Source organism: Arabidopsis thaliana, assembly GCF_000001735.4.
Source record: "Arabidopsis thaliana chromosome 1 sequence".
Classification (NCBI taxonomy): Eukaryota; Viridiplantae; Streptophyta; class Magnoliopsida; order Brassicales; family Brassicaceae; genus Arabidopsis; species Arabidopsis thaliana.
Window position 1 is genome coordinate 17965086 of NC_003070.9, and position 18466 is coordinate 17983551.

Genomic DNA, 18466 nt, shown 5'->3' on the forward strand with positions numbered 1-18466 from the left:
TATTAATCAATTAACTTTAAAGTTTATTAAGTGCATTGTATTTATAAGATAGCTGCAGAATTTACATCAATGTAGATTTTAGAAAACAGTTTGGACTTTTCGTTTTATCTTATAATAACCTTTTATGTTAGAAGATTGTGCGTTATCTAAACAAATATCTGAAGTATGAAATGACTAATGAGAAAACTATAGTATAATTCTAAGCTCACTTCTATAATTCTAAGTTTATGAGTTAATGAGTTATATAATTCTTACATCAATTTTTCACCCAAAACCTTATATACTTCCTACATAGCTTAGATGAAAAATGTTTTTTTCTTCTTCTAAAACTTCGTTGATTTCACAAATGAAAGTTGTATATATACAAGTCTAAAACTTTGTTTATATTCAAAGTTATTCATTTAAGTTCCTCAAAAGGTTAGAGAGATTACCATAGTTACAAATATTTCATAATTATTATTTTTTCTGTATAAAACTCACAAAATTACAATTTTAAAATTAAGTTAAGTTTTTCATAATTTCGTTTTCAATTTCATATTTTATCTACTCACTATTTTTTTTCTTGCAATAGTTATTGTTTGATACTTTGATCAGTTATGCAAAAGAGTTCTTGATAGTTAATTTATGGTAATTTACTGTGTTCAATATACACTGCCGAATATAACAAGGCCCAAAGGGCCAGTAACACCATTTGGGCCCAAACCCACCATCACTCTCTCTCTCTCTCTCTCTCTCTCTCTCTCGAAAAGCGCTCAACGGTCTCCTTGTGAACCACAAAACCATCACTTCCCGGAGAAATCTGAGGGAATTGAGTCTCGAGGAGTTCAAATTTGTGAAATTGATCGACATGAATCAAAGAGGAAGATCCACCAATCGTAGATCAAGGAGCTTCTCTAGATCCAGACTCGCCGTTGAAGGCCATTGAAATCTCCCATCACATTTCTCTATCGTCTTCTTCCTTTTGAGTTTTCCGACGACCTCTCCAAAAATGGCGACACCATACAGTAATATTCTCCTTATAATATATATTCATCCTCGTCTGAATCGCACAAAAATCGAATCTTTTTTGCTTTTGTTCTTTGTCTTTTTCTCCTCCATTACTTTATCAAAATCATGATCATGAAAATTTCTAAATTTTAAAACTTTTTTGTTGGCCCTCTTTCAGAAATCAATTTATTATTGATGTAGACTAATCACGTTTTGAATGCTAGAAAAAAAAAAATTCTCGAATAAATTATATTGTGGTGTAGAAAAAGTAGGTGTCTCTTCATTGTTTCCAAAGTGTATGAGAGTGTCTCATTCTTGTTTTGGTTATATACAATTGGAACAGAGGAAGAGAGAGATATCCAGAAAAGCTACTGGATGGAGCATTCTAGTGATTTGACTGTTGAAGCTATGATGCTTGACTCTAAAGCTTCTGATCTTGACAAAGAAGAACGTCCTGAGGTTTGTGAAACAGTGGTTGCTTCTTTAGTTTCTAATGAATTGAGATTAGGAATATGTGAGCTGATGTGTTGCTTTGCTATATAGGTACTCTCTTTAATCCCACCATATGAAGGGAAATCTGTGCTTGAACTTGGAGCTGGTATTGGTCGTTTCACTGGTGAATTGGCTCAAAAGGCTGGTGAAGTTATCGCTCTTGACTTCATCGAAAGCGCGATTCAGAAGGTAAAACTACTTAGGTAGCTAGCTGTTGTTGTGTTAAAAGTTTCTATTTTACCATTGCTTCTTTTGATTTCTTTGATGATTTTTTTCTTTGCAGAATGAAAGTGTTAATGGGCATTACAAGAACATCAAGTTTATGTGTGCTGATGTAACATCTCCAGACTTGAAAATCAAAGATGGATCTATCGACTTGATTTTCTCAAACTGGTTGCTCATGTATCTCTCTGATAAAGAGGTAAAAACTGTTTTTCATTACTTGATTCTTGTAGTTTCTCGAATGTTTAGAGATGAAAGTCTTAATCTAGTCGATGGTGATGGTAGGTGGAACTAATGGCAGAGAGAATGATTGGATGGGTCAAGCCAGGGGGATACATTTTCTTCAGAGAATCTTGCTTCCATCAATCTGGGGACAGCAAGCGAAAGTCAAACCCCACTCACTACCGTGAACCCAGATTCTACACAAAGGTTCAATCTTTTGACTTGACTTTCATATTTCTGAAATGATCTACTTGCAAAACATGGGTTATGCCTGAACTTTCGAGTATATATATCGTTTGAAGGATATCTAAAACTATGAGGATATTCTCTTGTTTTGTGCTATAGCATGGGAGTAATTTATAAGAATTTAAGAGGACTTCTAGAAAAGACTGCTCCAGTTGGATTAATTTCATTTTGAATGTGGTTTAGATCCAAGTTCGATAAGGCTTAAAAAGTGTGTATATCATCAATTTATAGATTTGAAGTCACTTTGATCCACTCTAAGCTAATGTATTGGGATTAGTTGAGTGCATTCTCTTCAATATGGGTGGGTGAAATCCAGATAACCTAAATCTTCTGAAGTTAGAAATGTATGGTGTAAATGTAATGCAGGTTTTCCAGGAATGTCAGACACGTGATGCTTCTGGCAATTCATTTGAGCTCTCTATGGTTGGCTGCAAATGCATTGGGGCTTATGTGAAGAACAAGAAGAATCAGAATCAGGTACCAAAAAATTTCTTTATCAGATTGTTTACTTTTCATATTCATTTGATTTCACTGACTGACAAGGGGTAAACTTTATTCTCTATGATGGCAGATTTGCTGGATATGGCAAAAAGTCAGCGTGGAGAATGACAAGGATTTCCAGCGTTTCTTGGACAATGTTCAATACAAGTCTAGTGGGATCTTGCGCTATGAGCGTGTCTTTGGGGAAGGATATGTGAGCACTGGTGGATTTGGTAATTCCATTCTTACTCTTTTATCTTCATATGGACATACGTACTTGTATTGTCTGAGTGTTATCTTTATGTTCTTGTTTTCCTTAACAGAGACAACTAAAGAATTTGTGGCGAAGATGGACCTTAAACCGGGACAGAAAGTCCTAGATGTTGGTTGTGGTATCGGTGGAGGTGACTTCTACATGGCTGAGAATTTCGATGTTCATGTTGTTGGAATCGATCTGTCGGTCAACATGATCTCTTTCGCACTGGAGCGGGCCATTGGACTCAAATGCTCAGTCGAGTTTGAAGTCGCTGATTGCACCACCAAAACATATCCCGATAATTCCTTTGATGTCATTTACAGCCGTGACACTATTCTGCACATCCAAGTATAAGCAAAGCTACTCAATATATTATATATATATTTGTTCTTTCACTCTTGAAGATGGTTTTTGGTAATCATCCTCTGCACCCTTTATCTCTGTTCAGGACAAGCCAGCTCTATTCAGGACATTCTTCAAGTGGCTTAAACCAGGGGGTAAAGTTCTCATCACTGACTATTGCAGAAGTGCTGAAACTCCGTCTCCTGAATTCGCAGAGTACATAAAACAAAGAGGATATGATCTACATGATGTTCAAGCTTACGGACAGGTTTGTGTTTTTTGTTTCTCACAAAACCTTTAATCATTTTACAAATTGAGGGACATTTCACATTTATCATGATTCATGAAACCTTCTTCTTGTAGATGCTGAAAGACGCAGGCTTTGACGACGTTATCGCTGAGGACCGTACTGATCAGGTGACTCCCACATACATTTTATTCACATTTCTTTAAATGCTGATTCTAACATCACCATATTTCGCAGTTTGTACAAGTCCTCAGGCGTGAATTAGAAAAAGTGGAGAAAGAAAAGGAAGAATTCATCAGCGACTTCTCAGAAGTAAAAACATTTCTCACAACTAATTCATTTGAGCAAAACACCTGTTTGTTGTGTTCTCATATTGATCACAAAATCTTATTATTACAGGAGGATTACAATGACATTGTTGGAGGATGGTCGGCAAAGCTTGAAAGGACTGCATCTGGTGAACAGAAATGGGGATTATTCATAGCCGACAAGAAGTAAAATCCATGTTTTTATCCCAAAACTCTGGTGATTCATTTCCCTTCAATAAAACCGTTCCTTTGGAGGACAATATCTGCTTGTTTACTATCATGGAACTGCAAATCAAAAGATAAACTCATGTGTTGTTTCGATTCTTACTCGAGTCGTTGTGCCACATAAAACCTGCATTGCTTTGATTTTCCATTAAATATCTGCATAACATTCAAGGGTAATCGATGTTTTTTGTTCTTAGTGTATTCAAGAACAAAGTTACATTTATGACATGGGCTAATTGATAATGACTGGAGCAAACAGAGCAGTAAATGGCTAAGTAAAACTCAACTGGTTCCATCTCTTTGTTTACGAGCTTGTGACTCCCAGAACAGTCTAACAGTGGAATAAATCAGAGAAGGCTCAGCCATTGCGCCATTACCGTAGTCTCCACAGGCCAGTTTCTTCTTGATGGGAGGAATTAGGGTGATTCCAAGTTCATCAAGCAAGACAAGGTGCCGTTCTGTGAAAGGATTGTTCCACATCAAAGTGTTCATCGCCGGTGCAACAAACAACGGTTTGCTATAATCCCATGCTCTTACTATACATGTCAATAGATTATCACATAACCCACCAGCAATCTGCAACAACAAAAAAACAAATATGAAGCCAAATAGCTAAAATCCAGATCTAAAGCTACGTTTCCTATGATTATTAGTACCTTGGCTAATGTGTTAGCAGACAAAGGAGCAATGATCATAACATCAGCCCAGCGTCTGAGCTCGATATGAAGAACGGGATCACCAATCTTGTTCCAGCTAGACCATTCATCTTCATCTGTATAGAGAGTCACATTCTGAGGTAGAGAAGGTTTATCAACGAAATTGAGAGATGATTTTGAAGCGACGGCTTTGACTTCAGCCCATTCTGAGAAACAATGGCAGAGATTACTGAACTTAATTGAAGCCACACTTCCACTTGCAGCTAGTAAGATACGAGGCTTCCTTGTTACTGTATCCACTTCCATATTCATCTTCTTCTCTATCTGAATCCAGAAGCAGGATCAAATTTTATACAAACAATCTATGAGATTCTCATTTCTCAGAGAGGAATTCAGAATCCGAACATGGATTTTAACGATCATCTTTTGTCAAATCAGAAAGGAAGCGAGAGATCAATGGATTCAAAAGTTTGTGTTAGAGACATTACCTTGTTACAGCCGAGGAAGGAGGATCTGCGAGGAACCCTAATCGGAAATCGAAATCAAATGCCGCGAGGGTCTTTAAGTTTGAAAACAAAACAGAGAAGTCGACGTCATCGCTGGTCAATCTGGTCGTTGACTAATCAAAAATGGGCCTTCCCAACAAGAAACTGAAACAATCCAAAAACCTTATTCTGGTTTTGTGTTCAGTAAGACTATGACCCAGTCACACAAATACGAATGTTAATGTTTCTCAAGTCCCCCTAAATTGTTTTATTAACAATCAACTATGTTTCCCTTGCACCATAACGATTATAGATTCTAATATATAGAAAACTATCAATTATGTTTATTAGACTAGTGTCAGTTTTCAGAATAAGATTTTCAAATTAGTGAAGATATTTGACAGTTTCAGAGATATTTAGGTTTCTACTAAGCTTCTTATAACTCCAAATTCATAAACCTCAAAGGAAAAGAATGTTACAATTCTTGATAACAAAGACGTAGCAAATCAAATTCAGAAGGAAGAGTGAAAGTTTCCCCCATCTCCGAGCTACACATAGACCATTTTAACACTACTGTTTAAACCTCTTCTGGTAGCAAAATCCTAGAAACGTACAAACAAACAACCCTAAAGTGAAAATCAAACATTAACAACCAATCAGTCTTCCTCCAAATGAATGTTTTCTCCTAATTAAATTCCCTAAAACACATACGAAGATTTCTTTCTCGATCATCATTATCCCTTGTAGGATTCAGTCATATCAGTAGCTTTCTTTTACATTCCATCCGCTAACTTCTGGACCTCGTCAATTGCTGTTACTGCTTGTTTCAACTTAGCTGCAGCTTCCTTCACTTTCTTTTGCTGCAACATTTTTCATTTCAGTAACTTATCATCAGATTCTTTCTTTTTAGTTGAAATGAATCCATTTTAATTAACTAATCAAATGACCATTCAATTCCATCTTCTAGGCTATACGACATAATCTAACAATTCTGTTGACTTGCTAGTATCCTTTGTGCTCCACACAACATAATGTCTAAATCAAATTGATGCAGGGATACAGTAATGTTTACGAAAAACCATTATAGAAGCTAAGTGGGGATAGTTCACTTACTAAGAGTGCGGTTCTTTTCTTGAGATCTCCGACGTTTGCAGCTACCGGTGCCACTGAAGTGCTCTTTTGTTCATGCATAGAAAACCCGACTTTGACATAAGTATACACACAGTTGTATAAGCATGGTTATGTCTTACATGAACTCTTGTAGATATTGACTCAAATGAAATGATAATGACTAACCAAATAGATTTCAAGAAATACACCAAATCCAGATACTATACACATCTTTTCAAAATATTACGAATCATTTCAAATTCTGCAGAACCTAAAATTAACCAGATTTGAGACCACCAGAGACAAATAACATACAACTCTAAACTTTTTCCACTATATATGCAGAACAAACAGTCAAGAACAACCGTATAATTGGTATATACCTTTTGTTAAAATTATACATTAAGCATTGTTATGTCTAACATGAACTAAACACTTGTGAAATTTATTTGGACTCAAATTACATGATAACTTCTTACCAAATAGACCAATCACTTTCACTTCCACATTATACAAAAAAAGATTTAATGAAATACACCAAAATCCAGATAAGATGCACATCTTTTCAAAGAAATTACGAATAATATCAGATACTTCACACTCACAATAGACCACATTTGAGACAAATAAAGACATTACTCTGAACTTTATCTACTATATGCAGAAGAAACAGTCAAGAAGAACAATATTAAATAAGACATTTTCCCAAAATACACCAAAATCCAGATAAGATACACATTTTTCTAAAAATACGGGGAATTTCAGATACTGCAATCCTAAAAGTAGACCACATTTGAGACCAGAGTCAAATAAGACATTACCCTGAATTATTTCCACACTATACAGAACAAACAGTCAAGAACAATCATATAATTGGTATCAGACCATTTCTAAATTTCTTTTGACATTTTGTGAATAAAGATAATGAAATTAAAGAGAAACATACCTTCCTAGTCCTGCGCACAGGCTGTGCAGCTACTTCGACAGTAGGTTTCCTTCCACGTCTCTTAGCTGGAGCCACCACAGTTTCTGCTGGAACAGTTGCAGCCGCCACGTCATCTTTCTTTGGCCTCCCTCGTTTTCTAGAACCCTCTCCAGTAGCAGTAGTAACCACAGCCGCCGTTACAGTCGACCTCTTTGCCCTACCACGTTTCTTCACAGCCGCCGCCACAGACGTAGAAGGAACAGCCTGAGCTACGTTTCTTTTCGGACGACCACTTGGTTTAGTACTCGCCTTCGCAGAAACGGCACCGATTTGGGAAGAGTCAGATTTAGCCTTTGGCGGTCGACCACGACCGCGTTTCTGAGAAGCAGTATCAGTAGCTGAGACGCCGGTGGCATCCGTTTGAGGTTTGTTGCCAGACGCATCTCCAGGTGTACCGGATCTTGGAACTTCGGAACCAGACGCGGGAGGAGTAAGAGCTGTTTTCGCCATGAGATCTGTAGATGCGAATCAGAAAAAAAAAAAAAAAAGAGAAAGCAAAATGTGAGAAAACGGCGGTTAATCGGAATCAAAACCCTAGCAAAAACGGACATCAACGGAGACTAGACTTAAACTAAACAACCAGAAACTCGATTTCGCTAAAACCTTAACGAAATTTCAAATGTCACAAACCTAGAATCTAGAAACGAAGACTGTAAAACACAGATTCAGGCTCTCACGCGTAGAGATTTCGTTTTGAGAAAAACTAGGGTTCGCAAATCGCAATGTACGTACCTTGTTCAACTTAATAGAAGGATTCGCGAGATGGTAAAGGAAGCTTGAAGAATCTGGAGGAAGAAGAAAGAAATTACAAAGAGAAACTTGGCGGAGAAGAAAGATAAGAGAGATAGAGATGGTTTTCGCGGTTAGAAGAAGAAGGTCACCACCATGGGCTAGAGCTTGGAAAGAGTAGAAACGAACGACCGAGAGGTTCAGAATCAGTTGCGTCAACCGATATGGGTCCACCTTTACTCCTTGTTTTTATTTTTATTTATCAACATTTCATTTTTCTTTTTAATTCACAGATTTTTAAAATAAATCACGAATATTAATTTTTTGGTATTATAGTATAACATGCAAATGTGGTGGTGATTTCTTTTTAACTTTTTCAAAAAAAAAAGTTGATTTATAAAACCAAAATCGAAAAATACACTACTTTATTTCAAATTCAAAATTTTTTTGGAGAAAAGTATTGAAAACTTGTTAAAAAAGTGTTTATCGAGTAATAAATTTAGAAATTTGGTTAAATGGTGTGTGAGTGAAGAGTAAAACCGTTCTATACCTTCTACCTAATTTCTGCAATAAGTACACTTAAAATTAAAACCGGATTTCAAATTAAAACAGAGCAACTGACATAAGCAACTTTTATTTAATGGTTTTCTAACTACATAACGTAAGAGACTTGAAGAAACCATCATAAAAAGTAGAAGTGGTCATAAAAATTACATAAGCGTTTTTGATAAACATCAACAACAACTCCTAAAAAGCCTAAGGAGACAAAATAGAATAAGAGACACAACAGTCTAAAAAAAACACGAGGGAACAAAGAACAAAGCTGCCTACACAGATATGGACGATGGAGAGAGATGGGAAGCATGAACAATGGTAACATCCTAATTCACTTTACAGACATTACCCTACCTCTCCTTGTTGTTTGGTTAGAGACACAATCATCATCATCAGTTCATCACATTGTTCTTTTTGTTTTTCTCCTGCAAACACCCTTATAAGATTAAAAATTTCATGTAACACACAACAAGTAAACCCACCACTTGCTAGCTTTTTATGTCAAGGCTTTATCTTTAGAACAGAGCTTCTTGCATTGCCTCTGCTTCTGTCTGTCCTTGACCCTCTGCTTCTGGTTCGGTTTCAAGGTGTTCCTCGTCTGGCAGCTGCACTTCTTCCATGTGCTTTGGCTCGTTTGTTGTCTCTGCTATCCCTTCCAGGTCCTGTATGGCTTGAACCACTGCTTGATTTCCACTTCCTCCTATCTCGGATTTCAACACAATTACAATATCCTTAGCTCTCGCTTGCTGCATAAATGAGATATCAAAACCAAGCATAAGCAATTAAGTATCAAAACCAAGGACGGACCATATTGTGTTTCTGTTCATTAGATTACTTACAAACAACTCAAACTTCTTCTTCAGTTCTCCATAGTCACCATCTTGTCGTCCAGAAGCTCCCACTGACACCGCATTCTATGTTTATAAATGGCAATAATATAAATGTAATTAGATAACTAACTCATCAATATAATAGACAAAGAAATTCTAGTGGACTTGGAAATACACAAACTCTTGAACTTTGACTGAATTAACTAAATTTCTGCTTAAAACAGACAAAACTTGATAAGATGTCTGTCTCAAAAGATAAGTTCATATGTAATTCTCACACTTCAACTGAACAATTATTGGTTGCTAAAGCGAGCCACCTACCAAGTTGCTCTTGATTACCAAACAAAGAGATATCTTAGATTAATAGTACACCACAAAACCAGATTAAGTATAGGCCAAAAGCAGAGACACGAATATAAATTAAACTCTAGAATTTATTTAGTTAGATACTCTCTAGTCTCCACACACACGCTCGAAAGAGACAATGTTGAGAATGGAAAGTGACATTTATTCACAAGACAAAAGTTCCAACTTTTATTCTCTTATCTATTTGACTAGAAATATTCAAGTTCTCTATAATCACTGTGTAATCGCAGAGACAAAAAGGAATGATATTTTACCTTTCTGGGTCTTCCTACGGGTTTTCCAGTACGAGCAAAGCTTCTCATCGGCTTCATAGGCTTCCTGATAACACCTCCAATCTTAGGAGGCCGTCCTCTTCCTCGTTTCTTGACTGCAACCTCCTCTCCTCCACTCTCTACGTTAGTTGGTGGTGGTGGTGGTGGAGCAACAGAGGAAGCACCACCAGCGTCAACTCTCTTTGGTCTCCCTCGGCGTCTAACACCACCATTAGCAACATACGGGAACACTGAAGCTGGAGCTGAGACTACTATAGGCTTTCTCTCCCTCCCAGCAGCTCTTCCACTCGGAGGTCTACCTCTTCGTTTCACAGTCTCCACACCACCGGAAACAGAAGCAGCTGGCTTCACCGTCGGCGAAGTTCCATCTTTTCTAGGACGACCCGGCGGTCTCTTAACCGGCTGCTGTGGCTGTAACGGTAACTGTGGCGGCTGTATCTGTATCTCCTCTGGTCGAGAGACAGGTAATTCACTCTGTTCCCAGGTGAGTTTTCCATTAGTCAGAGGTTGAGGTTGAACAACATCTGGTTTAGCTTTTGGAGGTCGACCACGACCACGTTTAATAGTCTGAGGAGTAGAAGAAGCCAAAACCGGATCAGGTAAAGGTTGGTTCTCGTTGACTATGAAATCAGATCTGGGAGGTTCAAGACTAGGAGCTACACTAGTAGGAGGAGGAGGAGGAGGAGTAGAAGCAAGCTTGTAAGATTTCTTAACCATGACAAGAATCCCACTGGTCTTCAAAGTCTTGAGATGGTGTGTCAACAAAGCTCCATGAGCAGTAGGAATCCCAGTGTAAATTCTCTCTATGTACCTCGAAATAGCTTGCTTGCTTGACCCATCTGGTTCGTTTAACGCTGCAATCGCCGTGCAAATCATCTAATCAACGAAAAAAAAAAGTGAGTGGAAATTAAAAACCCTAACTTTAAAGTCAAAATGTAAGAATGAGCTAAGAAGAGCTTACGTCAGAGTAAGGAGGGTGGGAAATAGATGGATGAGGAGGAACTGGAGATGTTTGTGGCTGCTGCGGAGGAGCTGCTTGATAGAGATGGATGTTGTTTGGCGGCGCGACGGCGGTGGGTCCGGTGAAGAAGGGGTGGTTTGGAGAGGCGAAGGGGTTGGTGTTGGTGAAAGGAGGGAAAGATGTGAACTGAGGAGGAGGAGGATGATGAGGATCATTGGTTGCAGAGAGAGAAGGATCCATGGAGGATTTAGTGAGAGAGAAAAAATACAGAGCAAGGAAGGTGATGAGATTTTTGATTTTTAGTTTTTTTTTTTTGTTTCGGTTGTTTTAATTTTTCAGATAAAATTAAAAAAGTTTTGTGGAAGGAGAAGATAAAAAATAAAAAATAGTTAGGTTGGAGGAGAGAGAGTGTGTGTAGTAGTGTAAGAGAGAGATCGAAAATGACGACAGATGAGATAGTTAAAATCTGACCGTTGAAAGTGTATTTTGGTGCTGATTTACGACACGGATCGATGACGTGGCGTTTTTTGCTTTTGTTATTAAAATTGAGTTTTGTGTTTCTTTCAATTTTTTTTATATGTTTTTCTGCTTCTCTATTCAAGTACCATATTAAACTATATGTAAACATTTTTTTTCTAATTCTGAAAGTTTTTAAACATGCTTTCATTTCTTTATACTAATAAATTTCTAGAACAAGATTTTTTATACTAAATTCTCTACTTAATATCGGTTTACAAAAAAAAATGTATATTTCTAACCAATCAGTTTTTCATATTCTTTATGTTTTAACATTTACTTGGATTATATGATGTGCACTAACACCTTCTTCATTTTCTTGATCACTATCTCACTCTAATTCAAAAAAAAGAAAAAGAAAATCTCCAACAGTTAAAAAGTGCTATTATAAACACGTTAATACTGTTTTAGGTAAAATAAAACTCAAATTTTAATTCACTTTTTGTTTTAAATTTTTAATAGCTAATTTTATTGACTTTTTGAAATAAGACACTTCGTTAAGTTGCTTAACGAAATAAATTTACAACGCTAAATTTTCATCGAGATTCTTTGTTAAACTACGCAAAATGACACTAATATGATTTAAAAAAATTAAGCTCAGAAAATATATTTGAACTCCTTATTCATTTTTCAATCCATATATACATAACCAATAAAGGTAAGTTGAATTTTTTCACACCACAAACATTCAAATTTATATTCTTTAATATAAACTTTCTAAAATAAAAAGTTTAGATTTAAATCACCATAGTCTAATTGGGTTACTCTCTCGTCATGGCTGATTTAAATTCTCTTGTATAGCCTTTTCATTTTGTGTTTCTTTCAACTTTTTGTTTTGTTATTCTAATTCTCTATTCATGTACCATAATAAATTATATATAAACAATTTTCTTATCTAATTTTGAAAGTTTTCAAAAAAGTTTTCATTTTTTATATTTAAAATTTTTCTAGAATAAGATTTATAATTTCATTATCTACATTTATAACAAATCATTTTTTCATATTCTTAATGTTTTAACATTTATTTGGATTATGATGAACATTAACACCATCTCATACTATGTCCTCGTAAATGGCACTTCCTATGAAAATTGGAAGCTTTCATGGAGAATTCGACAAAAGCGATGATTTGTCTTCATATATTTTTATTCTATGTGCAGAGATTTTAAGTCAACTGATCATCAAAGTTGAAACAAATGGTGGCATCGAGAGCATACGCATCGCTCAGTCTGTTCCTACGGTTAATCATTTCTTATTCGCCGATGATTATTTGTGTTTTTGCAAAGTTGCAAAACAAAAACTACTGGTTACAGTATATATATATATATATATATATATATGTGTGTGCCAATTATTATAAGTGTTCAACTCAAAAGGTTAACTATGAGACATTCTTAATAATATTTGAATAAAACGCATATTCATAGAATCCTAGAGATAACAAAAATTGGAGGAGGAAACAAATATTTGAGTTTACTAGAGCAATTTGGAAGAAAACAAACGAATTATTTGAGTTTGTGCAGAATAAGCATGACATCTAAAGGGCCAAGTCTCTATTCTTCACTTGAGATTACGCTAATTGGAGATGTTCAGGGATTCTATGGACTGCTCTATTCAGCCTAACGAATGATCTTAAGTCCAAATCTCAATAACTCCAAATCATTCTGTTACATATATCCGACTTCTACCTTTTGGGATGGTTTGGCGCATCTGGAAATTGAAAAACGATATAATAATGTTTAACCATAAATATTATCAATCTCATAGGTCTACAATGTAACAATGATGTCCACAAATGGATAAATGCCCAAGCTGACTAAAGTCAACAAATGCAACCAGGTCCACCACAACACAAAAATTTGGGCCGAATGTATCATTGATAGCAAGTTGAGAAACCTCTAAACAATGAATATAAGCAAGACACTACTTGGTGAACAAGTATATTACCTTTTAATAAGTAACTAAACAATATTAGCCTTAAATTCCTCAAACTCAATAACCATCATTATATGTATCAGAACTCCTATAAGTATTCCCAATCCGGGTCATCTTCAAATGGAACTCTTTGGCCGTTATCTTTCCATCACCGTCAATATCACAAAGAGCAACGATCTCTTCACTACATAAAATAGTCTAAACCCGATGATTTTTATCTTTGGACATTCATCAGAAAAAATTCATTATCACTAGAACATATGTATATATAACTATCAAATATAAATTCTTACCAAAAAATAACTTTAGTTTTTAAAATATTTTGAAGAAAAAAAGAAATATATATTATTATTTTAATGAATTTGTTATCCAAAATTAGTTTGGATCAATTTTAAGGGCACCTCCATCAAAAGTATCTAGAAGAGATACTTATTATTAAAATAATACAAAGTGGTGAAAAAGAAGAGAGAGAATTGAGAATCGTCTCTGTTTTCAGAAACTTTGAGAGACGTTTCTGGCCAACTCGTTTTTCAGGAATGGTTGATTTTATTTTTTAATTAAAATTAATTTAACTGAATTCAATTAAAATAAACAATATTTTATTCATGAGAAACTTTTTTTTATTTAGAATCTACCGATGTAGATGCCTAACACATGTTAAGCTTATAATTTAACTTTATTAAATATCAAATCTTGATAAAATAAAAAATTACAAGAATCTATAGAAAAACAAAAAAAGATAAAGTTTGTGAATTTTATCTAGAAAAGTTGAAAAATCTTAATAAATATATAAAAAAAATATTTTTATAAAGTATATCTTATAATTTGGGTATGTAACTATTTATATTGATTGTCTTTACATTAAATAATCTAAAATGTTGATAGATTTTAAGGAACAATTTTTTTTGTTGGCTGCACGAGAATAAGCTGAAGCCAACGATTGGTCTACCTTCAGTTAATGATTAAGGTTTCTGTGTCTTACTATATATATCCCTTAACAGGATGAAATGAGAAGAAACAAAAAAAAAAAAAAGCAAGAAAAGAAACAATGGCGACGATGATCTCTAATCTTCCAAGGGATTTGATGGAAGAGATTTTGTCTAGGGTTCCCTTGAAATCTATGCGAGCAGTGCGATTAACTTGCAAAAATTGGCACACTTTATCCATAACCATAAGTGAGAGTTTAGCGAAGATGTACATTAGTAAAACAACAAGAGAATCAAGAGAAGGGGAGTCTACGATAATCACGTTGATGAATTACAAACTTTGTTTAACGAGTCTCGTCGTCGACGTTGACCCATATATAGAGCACAAAGGTAAACTAACTTGCTTTAATCTTGAGCATCAAGTCAAGATATCTCAAGTCTTTTACTATGAGGGTTTAATTTTTATGCGTATTGAAAGACGATACAATTACTACTAGGCTTGTGGTTTGGAATCCGTATTGGGGGCAAACAAGGCAGATCAAAACCCGATATTCTCACCACGCATTCTCCGGAAGGGATAGTACGTACATGTTCAATTACTCTCTCGGATACGAGAATAAGAATTCATGTCGCAGCCACAAATTATTGAGGTTTATAGATTATCATTGGAATTATCGCGGCCTACACCAATTTTTTTGGTATGAAATCTACGATTTTGACTCGGATTTATGGACAACTCTTGATGTCACTCCACACTGGTTTATAGTTATTTCTCAAAGTGGTGTTTCCCTCAAGGGAAACACATACTGGTGTGCTAGGAAGAGGAGCGGCGGTTATAGCGATCACATTATTTGTTTTGATTTTACTAGAGAGAGATTTGGACCGCTTTTGCCTTTGCCGTTTAGCTTTATTGATCGTCATCATTCATGTGTGATTTTATCTTGTGTTAGTGAAGAGAAGCTTGCAGTTTTATTTCAGTACAAGGACCACTACTATAAAAATGTAGTTGAAATATGGATTACAGCTAAGCTTGAGGCCGAAATGGTGTCGTGGAGCAAGTTCTTGAGAATAAATACGGGGCCAATTATACACACGAGTTTCTTCATTAACGAGGAAAAGAAAGTCGCCATCGGGTTTAATGACAATCGCAAAACAATCAACATCATTGGCGAGGCGGGGTACTTTAGAGAATTGGATCTTGGAGAACATGCAGAACCATATCGTAGGCGACATGTTTTCTCTTATGTTCCAAGTTCGGTCCAAATCAAGGAAACTGCACCAGGGAACATAAAAAAACATCAAAGCAGTATAGAAACACGTCTATTTGATCGAAACATGTTGAGACTTGTCGCATTTGAGAAGAAAGTATCCGAGTAACCAATATGAGGTAGATTAGCCTAATTTGTTAACAAAACAGAATATAATAAAGTCTATATTTCTTTTTCTCAAATTTGCAAAGCCTAAATTAGTGCAAAAGGTTGTATTATATCATCTAATGACGATAGAAATAGTTTTGCTGCGGTTTCTCTAAATCATGCAGAGCTAAACGATCTATAGTTTTAGTAGTTTGATGTTCCATTCTTGATCAACCTTAGCTTATTTGGACTACAAAAAAAAGCATGATATAAAATGGACATGTTGTCGAAGCCTACGGAGCCTAATTAAGATCTTGTTATATACGTGGACTTGGGTATTGGGTGTAGAATATCTAAAAGATAAGAAATATGAAAAATTTTACAGAGCAATTAAGCATTGCTTTGTTGAGCGGCTTATGATGCTGAAACATGTCATAGGGGGTCTTGGTTTCTTCGGAAAAGCAGTGAAAACAATCTTGATTGCACTTTTGATTATTGACTATTGACTCGTGCATGGTTTACCTCATTTGGTGTTTTTGAGCATGAAGAAGTTCTCAAGTTTCAACCTTTGGCTACACACAAAATTAATGCTAATAAGACCCATTTATCAGAGACTCTGTGCCGTATGGAGGTAAGCGTCTGGGTCAAGAACTATTCTATATGGGCTATATTCGGTTCATGTTAACTGAGAATTCGTATAACATATGGCCTTGTCGCCTACACTTTAGACTACTCTTAGTTTTGGTAGAGTAAGAGATGGAAAACCAAATATCATTAAGTACAAAAAGATAAACTGGTTGGTGCATTGGTGTTTAGAGATTCTTTTGAAAGGGTTCGTGTTGTAGTTAAGATGTAACCACTGGAAAAGTAAAGGCTAATAACTCCTTGAAGTTTTCAGATTCCTAAGAAAAAATTCTTGCTGTTATACAGTTAGTCATCAACCTAAAGCCATTTCTACTTTCTAGAGGATACAAGTAACAACTTCAAATCAGATTCTACGCCGTGTACTCAGACTCAGTGTAAGAAAACAAATATGAAACAAAATCAATGTATCAAAATATCACATTTGTGGATTCTGAAAATAGAAAAGAACAAAAAATAAATCCTCAAAACACTAATTCAGAAGAGAAGACTTTAGAGTCGATGGAAAAATTTGGAGAGAATAAAGAAACTTCTTGTCTCTCTAGTAACGACCAATACCCCAAACCCTGATAACTCCATCAGTGTATCCACTGAACAAAGTGTTTCCATCTGCACTCCAGTTCAAGCTTGTGCAGTAGATCACCTGCATTTTACATTCCACATTAGAACATATATAAACCACCTCAGACCAAAGAGTAACCAACAAATCAATATGGAATCACTTCAGACACTACAATCTAAGAAATCAGAGACTAGAGCTAACTTAAAACCAGGTTTCTCAATCTAATGTTAGCTACTCTCTTACGTACCAATCAAATCTTGTGAACTAACTTCACATGAGAGTATTCAGACCTTCCTTTATGAAAATCTCATCTTTTAAGGCAACGGCTAACTAATTCACAGAACTTAGAACTAGACAATTAACCATAAGATAGAGTGAGGAGAAATAGATACCTTGGTCTTGTTTCCGATTCCAGTAGAACCATCAGTCTTTTCAGCCTCAGCCTTAAGATCAACCTTCAAATCCTCAACAACAGACTTACTCTCGAGATCCCAAATCCTAATGCTATTCTCTGTTGCTGCACACAACCAGTACCTATTGGGACTGAAGCAAAGTGAATGAATAATAGAGCCAGCTTCAAGAGAATACAACTTCTTCCCTTCAGCCAAATCCCAAAGCAAGATCACACCATCTTTGCCACCACTGGCACACAACGAACCATCAGGTGACACAGCCACAGTGTTCAAGTAACCAGAGTGACCAGCAAGAGTGTTCCTAAGCTTACAATTCTGAAGATTCCAGACCTTCACAGTTTTATCCCAAGAAGCAGATACAATAGTTGGCACAAGAGTATTAGGACTAAACCTAACACAACTAACCCATTCCTTGTGACCATCAGCTTCAGAGATGGTATACTTACACTCACCAAGCGTGTTCCAAAGCTTAATCGTACGATCACGAGAAGCAGAGACGATCTGACGGTTATCGGTAGAGAAAGCAACAGAGAGAACATCTTTCGTGTGACCAACGAAACGACGAGTAGATTCTCCGGTAGCGAGATCCCAGAGACGAAGCTCACCGTCCCAAGATCCGGAGAGAGCGAATTGTCCATCGGAGGAGAGAACAACGTCTTGAACGAAGTGAGAGTGACCAGTCATCCTCCGCTGAGCAACACCGTATGACTTGTCTTCCTTTGTGAGTTTCCAGAGGATGATTGATTTGTCACGCGACGAAGTTACAATCACGTCGGAGTTATCGACCGGTGTAGCAATGGCGGTGACCATATCAGTGTGGGCACACATTGTGCCTTTCAACACGAGTCCTTCAGCCATGGTTCAGGGTTTGAGGTCGAGATTTAGGGTTTCGGCGACAAAAATGGGAGAGGGCAAAATGGAGGTAACGAGAAACCGAGAGTATTTATAGTTAGAGATAATTAGGGTTCTTTGTTTTCATTTGTCAATAGTTTGGGTCTCTTCATTTGGGCCAGCATTAAGGCCCGGTATTCTACCCAACTTGGTTTCATGTTGGGACAATTATGGAACCGAGATTTATATCTTTCTGTTTGGAACGCTTAACCAGAATTGGTATAGCTTGTTACAAGTCAATTTGATAACC

At 36.2% G+C, this 18466-nt stretch overlaps 5 protein-coding genes and 1 pseudogene across 8 annotated transcripts, besides 1 other annotated feature; 2 read left to right on the top strand and 4 right to left on the bottom strand.

Moving 5' to 3' along the window:
• Positions 1-785: 785 nt before the first annotated feature.
• Positions 786-4269, top strand: PMEAMT (S-adenosyl-L-methionine-dependent methyltransferases superfamily protein). 2 transcript variants are annotated; one of them, NM_202264.2, is made up of 12 exons: positions 786-1004; positions 1331-1446; positions 1531-1668; positions 1763-1900; positions 1987-2130; positions 2536-2646; positions 2741-2882; positions 2973-3253; positions 3354-3515; positions 3611-3664; positions 3732-3806; positions 3894-4269. In NM_202264.2, exons 1-12 carry the CDS (start codon positions 989-991, stop codon positions 3990-3992), a joined length of 1476 nt encoding a protein of 491 aa, NP_973993.1. In that variant the 5' UTR covers positions 786-988; the 3' UTR covers positions 3993-4269. The 2 variants fall into 2 exon arrangements, with proteins under 2 accessions (NP_973993.1, NP_175293.1); NM_103756.3 differs by lacking the exon at positions 786-1004 and having other exon boundaries at positions 1298-1446.
• Positions 848-925: a sequence feature (AT1G48600.uORF1).
• A 40-nt stretch (positions 4270-4309) lies between the features above and the next one.
• On the bottom strand, positions 4310-5466 carry ATHAL3B (Flavoprotein; the record flags this gene model as incomplete). The annotated part of the gene is made up of 3 exons (NM_202265.3): positions 5172-5466; positions 4684-5007; positions 4310-4603 (listed from the first exon to the last, which is right to left on the bottom strand). The coding sequence occupies exons 2-3, from the start codon at positions 4993-4995 to the stop codon at positions 4310-4312; spliced, it is 606 nt and encodes a 201-aa protein (NP_973994.1). The 5' UTR covers positions 4996-5007; positions 5172-5466.
• A 59-nt stretch (positions 5467-5525) lies between these two features.
• Positions 5526-8317, bottom strand: AT1G48610 (AT hook motif-containing protein). Of its 2 annotated transcripts, NM_103757.3 has the most exons (4): positions 7996-8317; positions 7225-7718; positions 6282-6344; positions 5526-6028 (listed from the first exon to the last, which is right to left on the bottom strand). In NM_103757.3, exons 2-4 carry the CDS (start codon positions 7711-7713, stop codon positions 5942-5944), a joined length of 639 nt encoding a protein of 212 aa, NP_564531.1. In that variant the 5' UTR covers positions 7714-7718; positions 7996-8317; the 3' UTR covers positions 5526-5941. The 2 variants fall into 2 exon arrangements, with proteins under 2 accessions (NP_564531.1, NP_973995.1); NM_202266.1 differs by having other exon boundaries at positions 5595-6344; positions 7996-8218.
• A 239-nt stretch (positions 8318-8556) lies between these two features.
• Positions 8557-11578, bottom strand: HON5 (high mobility group A5). The gene is made up of 4 exons (NM_103758.3): positions 10977-11578; positions 9998-10891; positions 9387-9461; positions 8557-9293 (listed from the first exon to the last, which is right to left on the bottom strand). The coding sequence occupies exons 1-4, from the start codon at positions 11214-11216 to the stop codon at positions 9063-9065; spliced, it is 1440 nt and encodes a 479-aa protein (NP_175295.1). The 5' UTR covers positions 11217-11578; the 3' UTR covers positions 8557-9062.
• Positions 11579-14475: 2897 nt separating this feature from the next.
• On the top strand, positions 14476-15730 carry AT1G48625 (annotated as a pseudogene). The gene has a single exon.
• Positions 15731-16550: 820 nt separating this feature from the next.
• On the bottom strand, positions 16551-18292 carry RACK1B_AT (receptor for activated C kinase 1B). Its single transcript, NM_103759.5, has 2 exons — positions 17305-18292; positions 16551-16993 (listed from the first exon to the last, which is right to left on the bottom strand). The coding sequence occupies exons 1-2, from the start codon at positions 18181-18183 to the stop codon at positions 16892-16894; spliced, it is 981 nt and encodes a 326-aa protein (NP_175296.1). The 5' UTR covers positions 18184-18292; the 3' UTR covers positions 16551-16891.
• Between the last annotated feature and the right edge of the window lie 174 nt (positions 18293-18466).

Bases quoted from the DNA above. Each gene is read 5' to 3' on its own strand.
- PMEAMT (NM_202264.2), top strand. The intron at 2,647-2,740 runs GTACCAAAAAAT...CTATGATGGCAG, and splicing joins ACAAGAAGAATCAGAATCAG to ATTTGCTGGATATGGCAAAA. The intron at 3,254-3,353 runs GTATAAGCAAAG...ATCTCTGTTCAG, and splicing joins ACACTATTCTGCACATCCAA to GACAAGCCAGCTCTATTCAG.
- HON5 (NM_103758.3), bottom strand. From the start codon at position 11,216: ATGGATCCTTCTCTCTCTGCAACCAATGATCCTCATCATCCTCCTCCT. The intron at 9,462-9,997 runs GTAAAATATCAT...TTATAAACATAG, and splicing joins CCGTAGGAAGACCCAGAAAG to AATGCGGTGTCAGTGGGAGC. The intron at 9,294-9,386 runs GTAAGTAATCTA...TCATTTATGCAG, and splicing joins AGAAGAAGTTTGAGTTGTTT to CAAGCGAGAGCTAAGGATAT.
- RACK1B_AT (NM_103759.5), bottom strand. From the start codon at position 18,183: ATGGCTGAAGGACTCGTGTTGAAAGGCACAATGTGTGCCCACACTGAT. The intron at 16,994-17,304 runs GTATCTATTTCT...TGTAAAATGCAG, and splicing joins GAATCGGAAACAAGACCAAG to GTGATCTACTGCACAAGCTT.
- AT1G48610 (NM_103757.3), bottom strand. From the start codon at position 7,713: ATGGCGAAAACAGCTCTTACTCCTCCCGCGTCTGGTTCCGAAGTTCCA. The intron at 6,345-7,224 runs GTATGTTTCTCT...CATGAACAAAAG, and splicing joins CTGTGCGCAGGACTAGGAAG to AGCACTTCAGTGGCACCGGT. The intron at 6,029-6,281 runs GTAAGTGAACTA...AAAATGTTGCAG, and splicing joins AGAAAAGAACCGCACTCTTA to CAAAAGAAAGTGAAGGAAGC.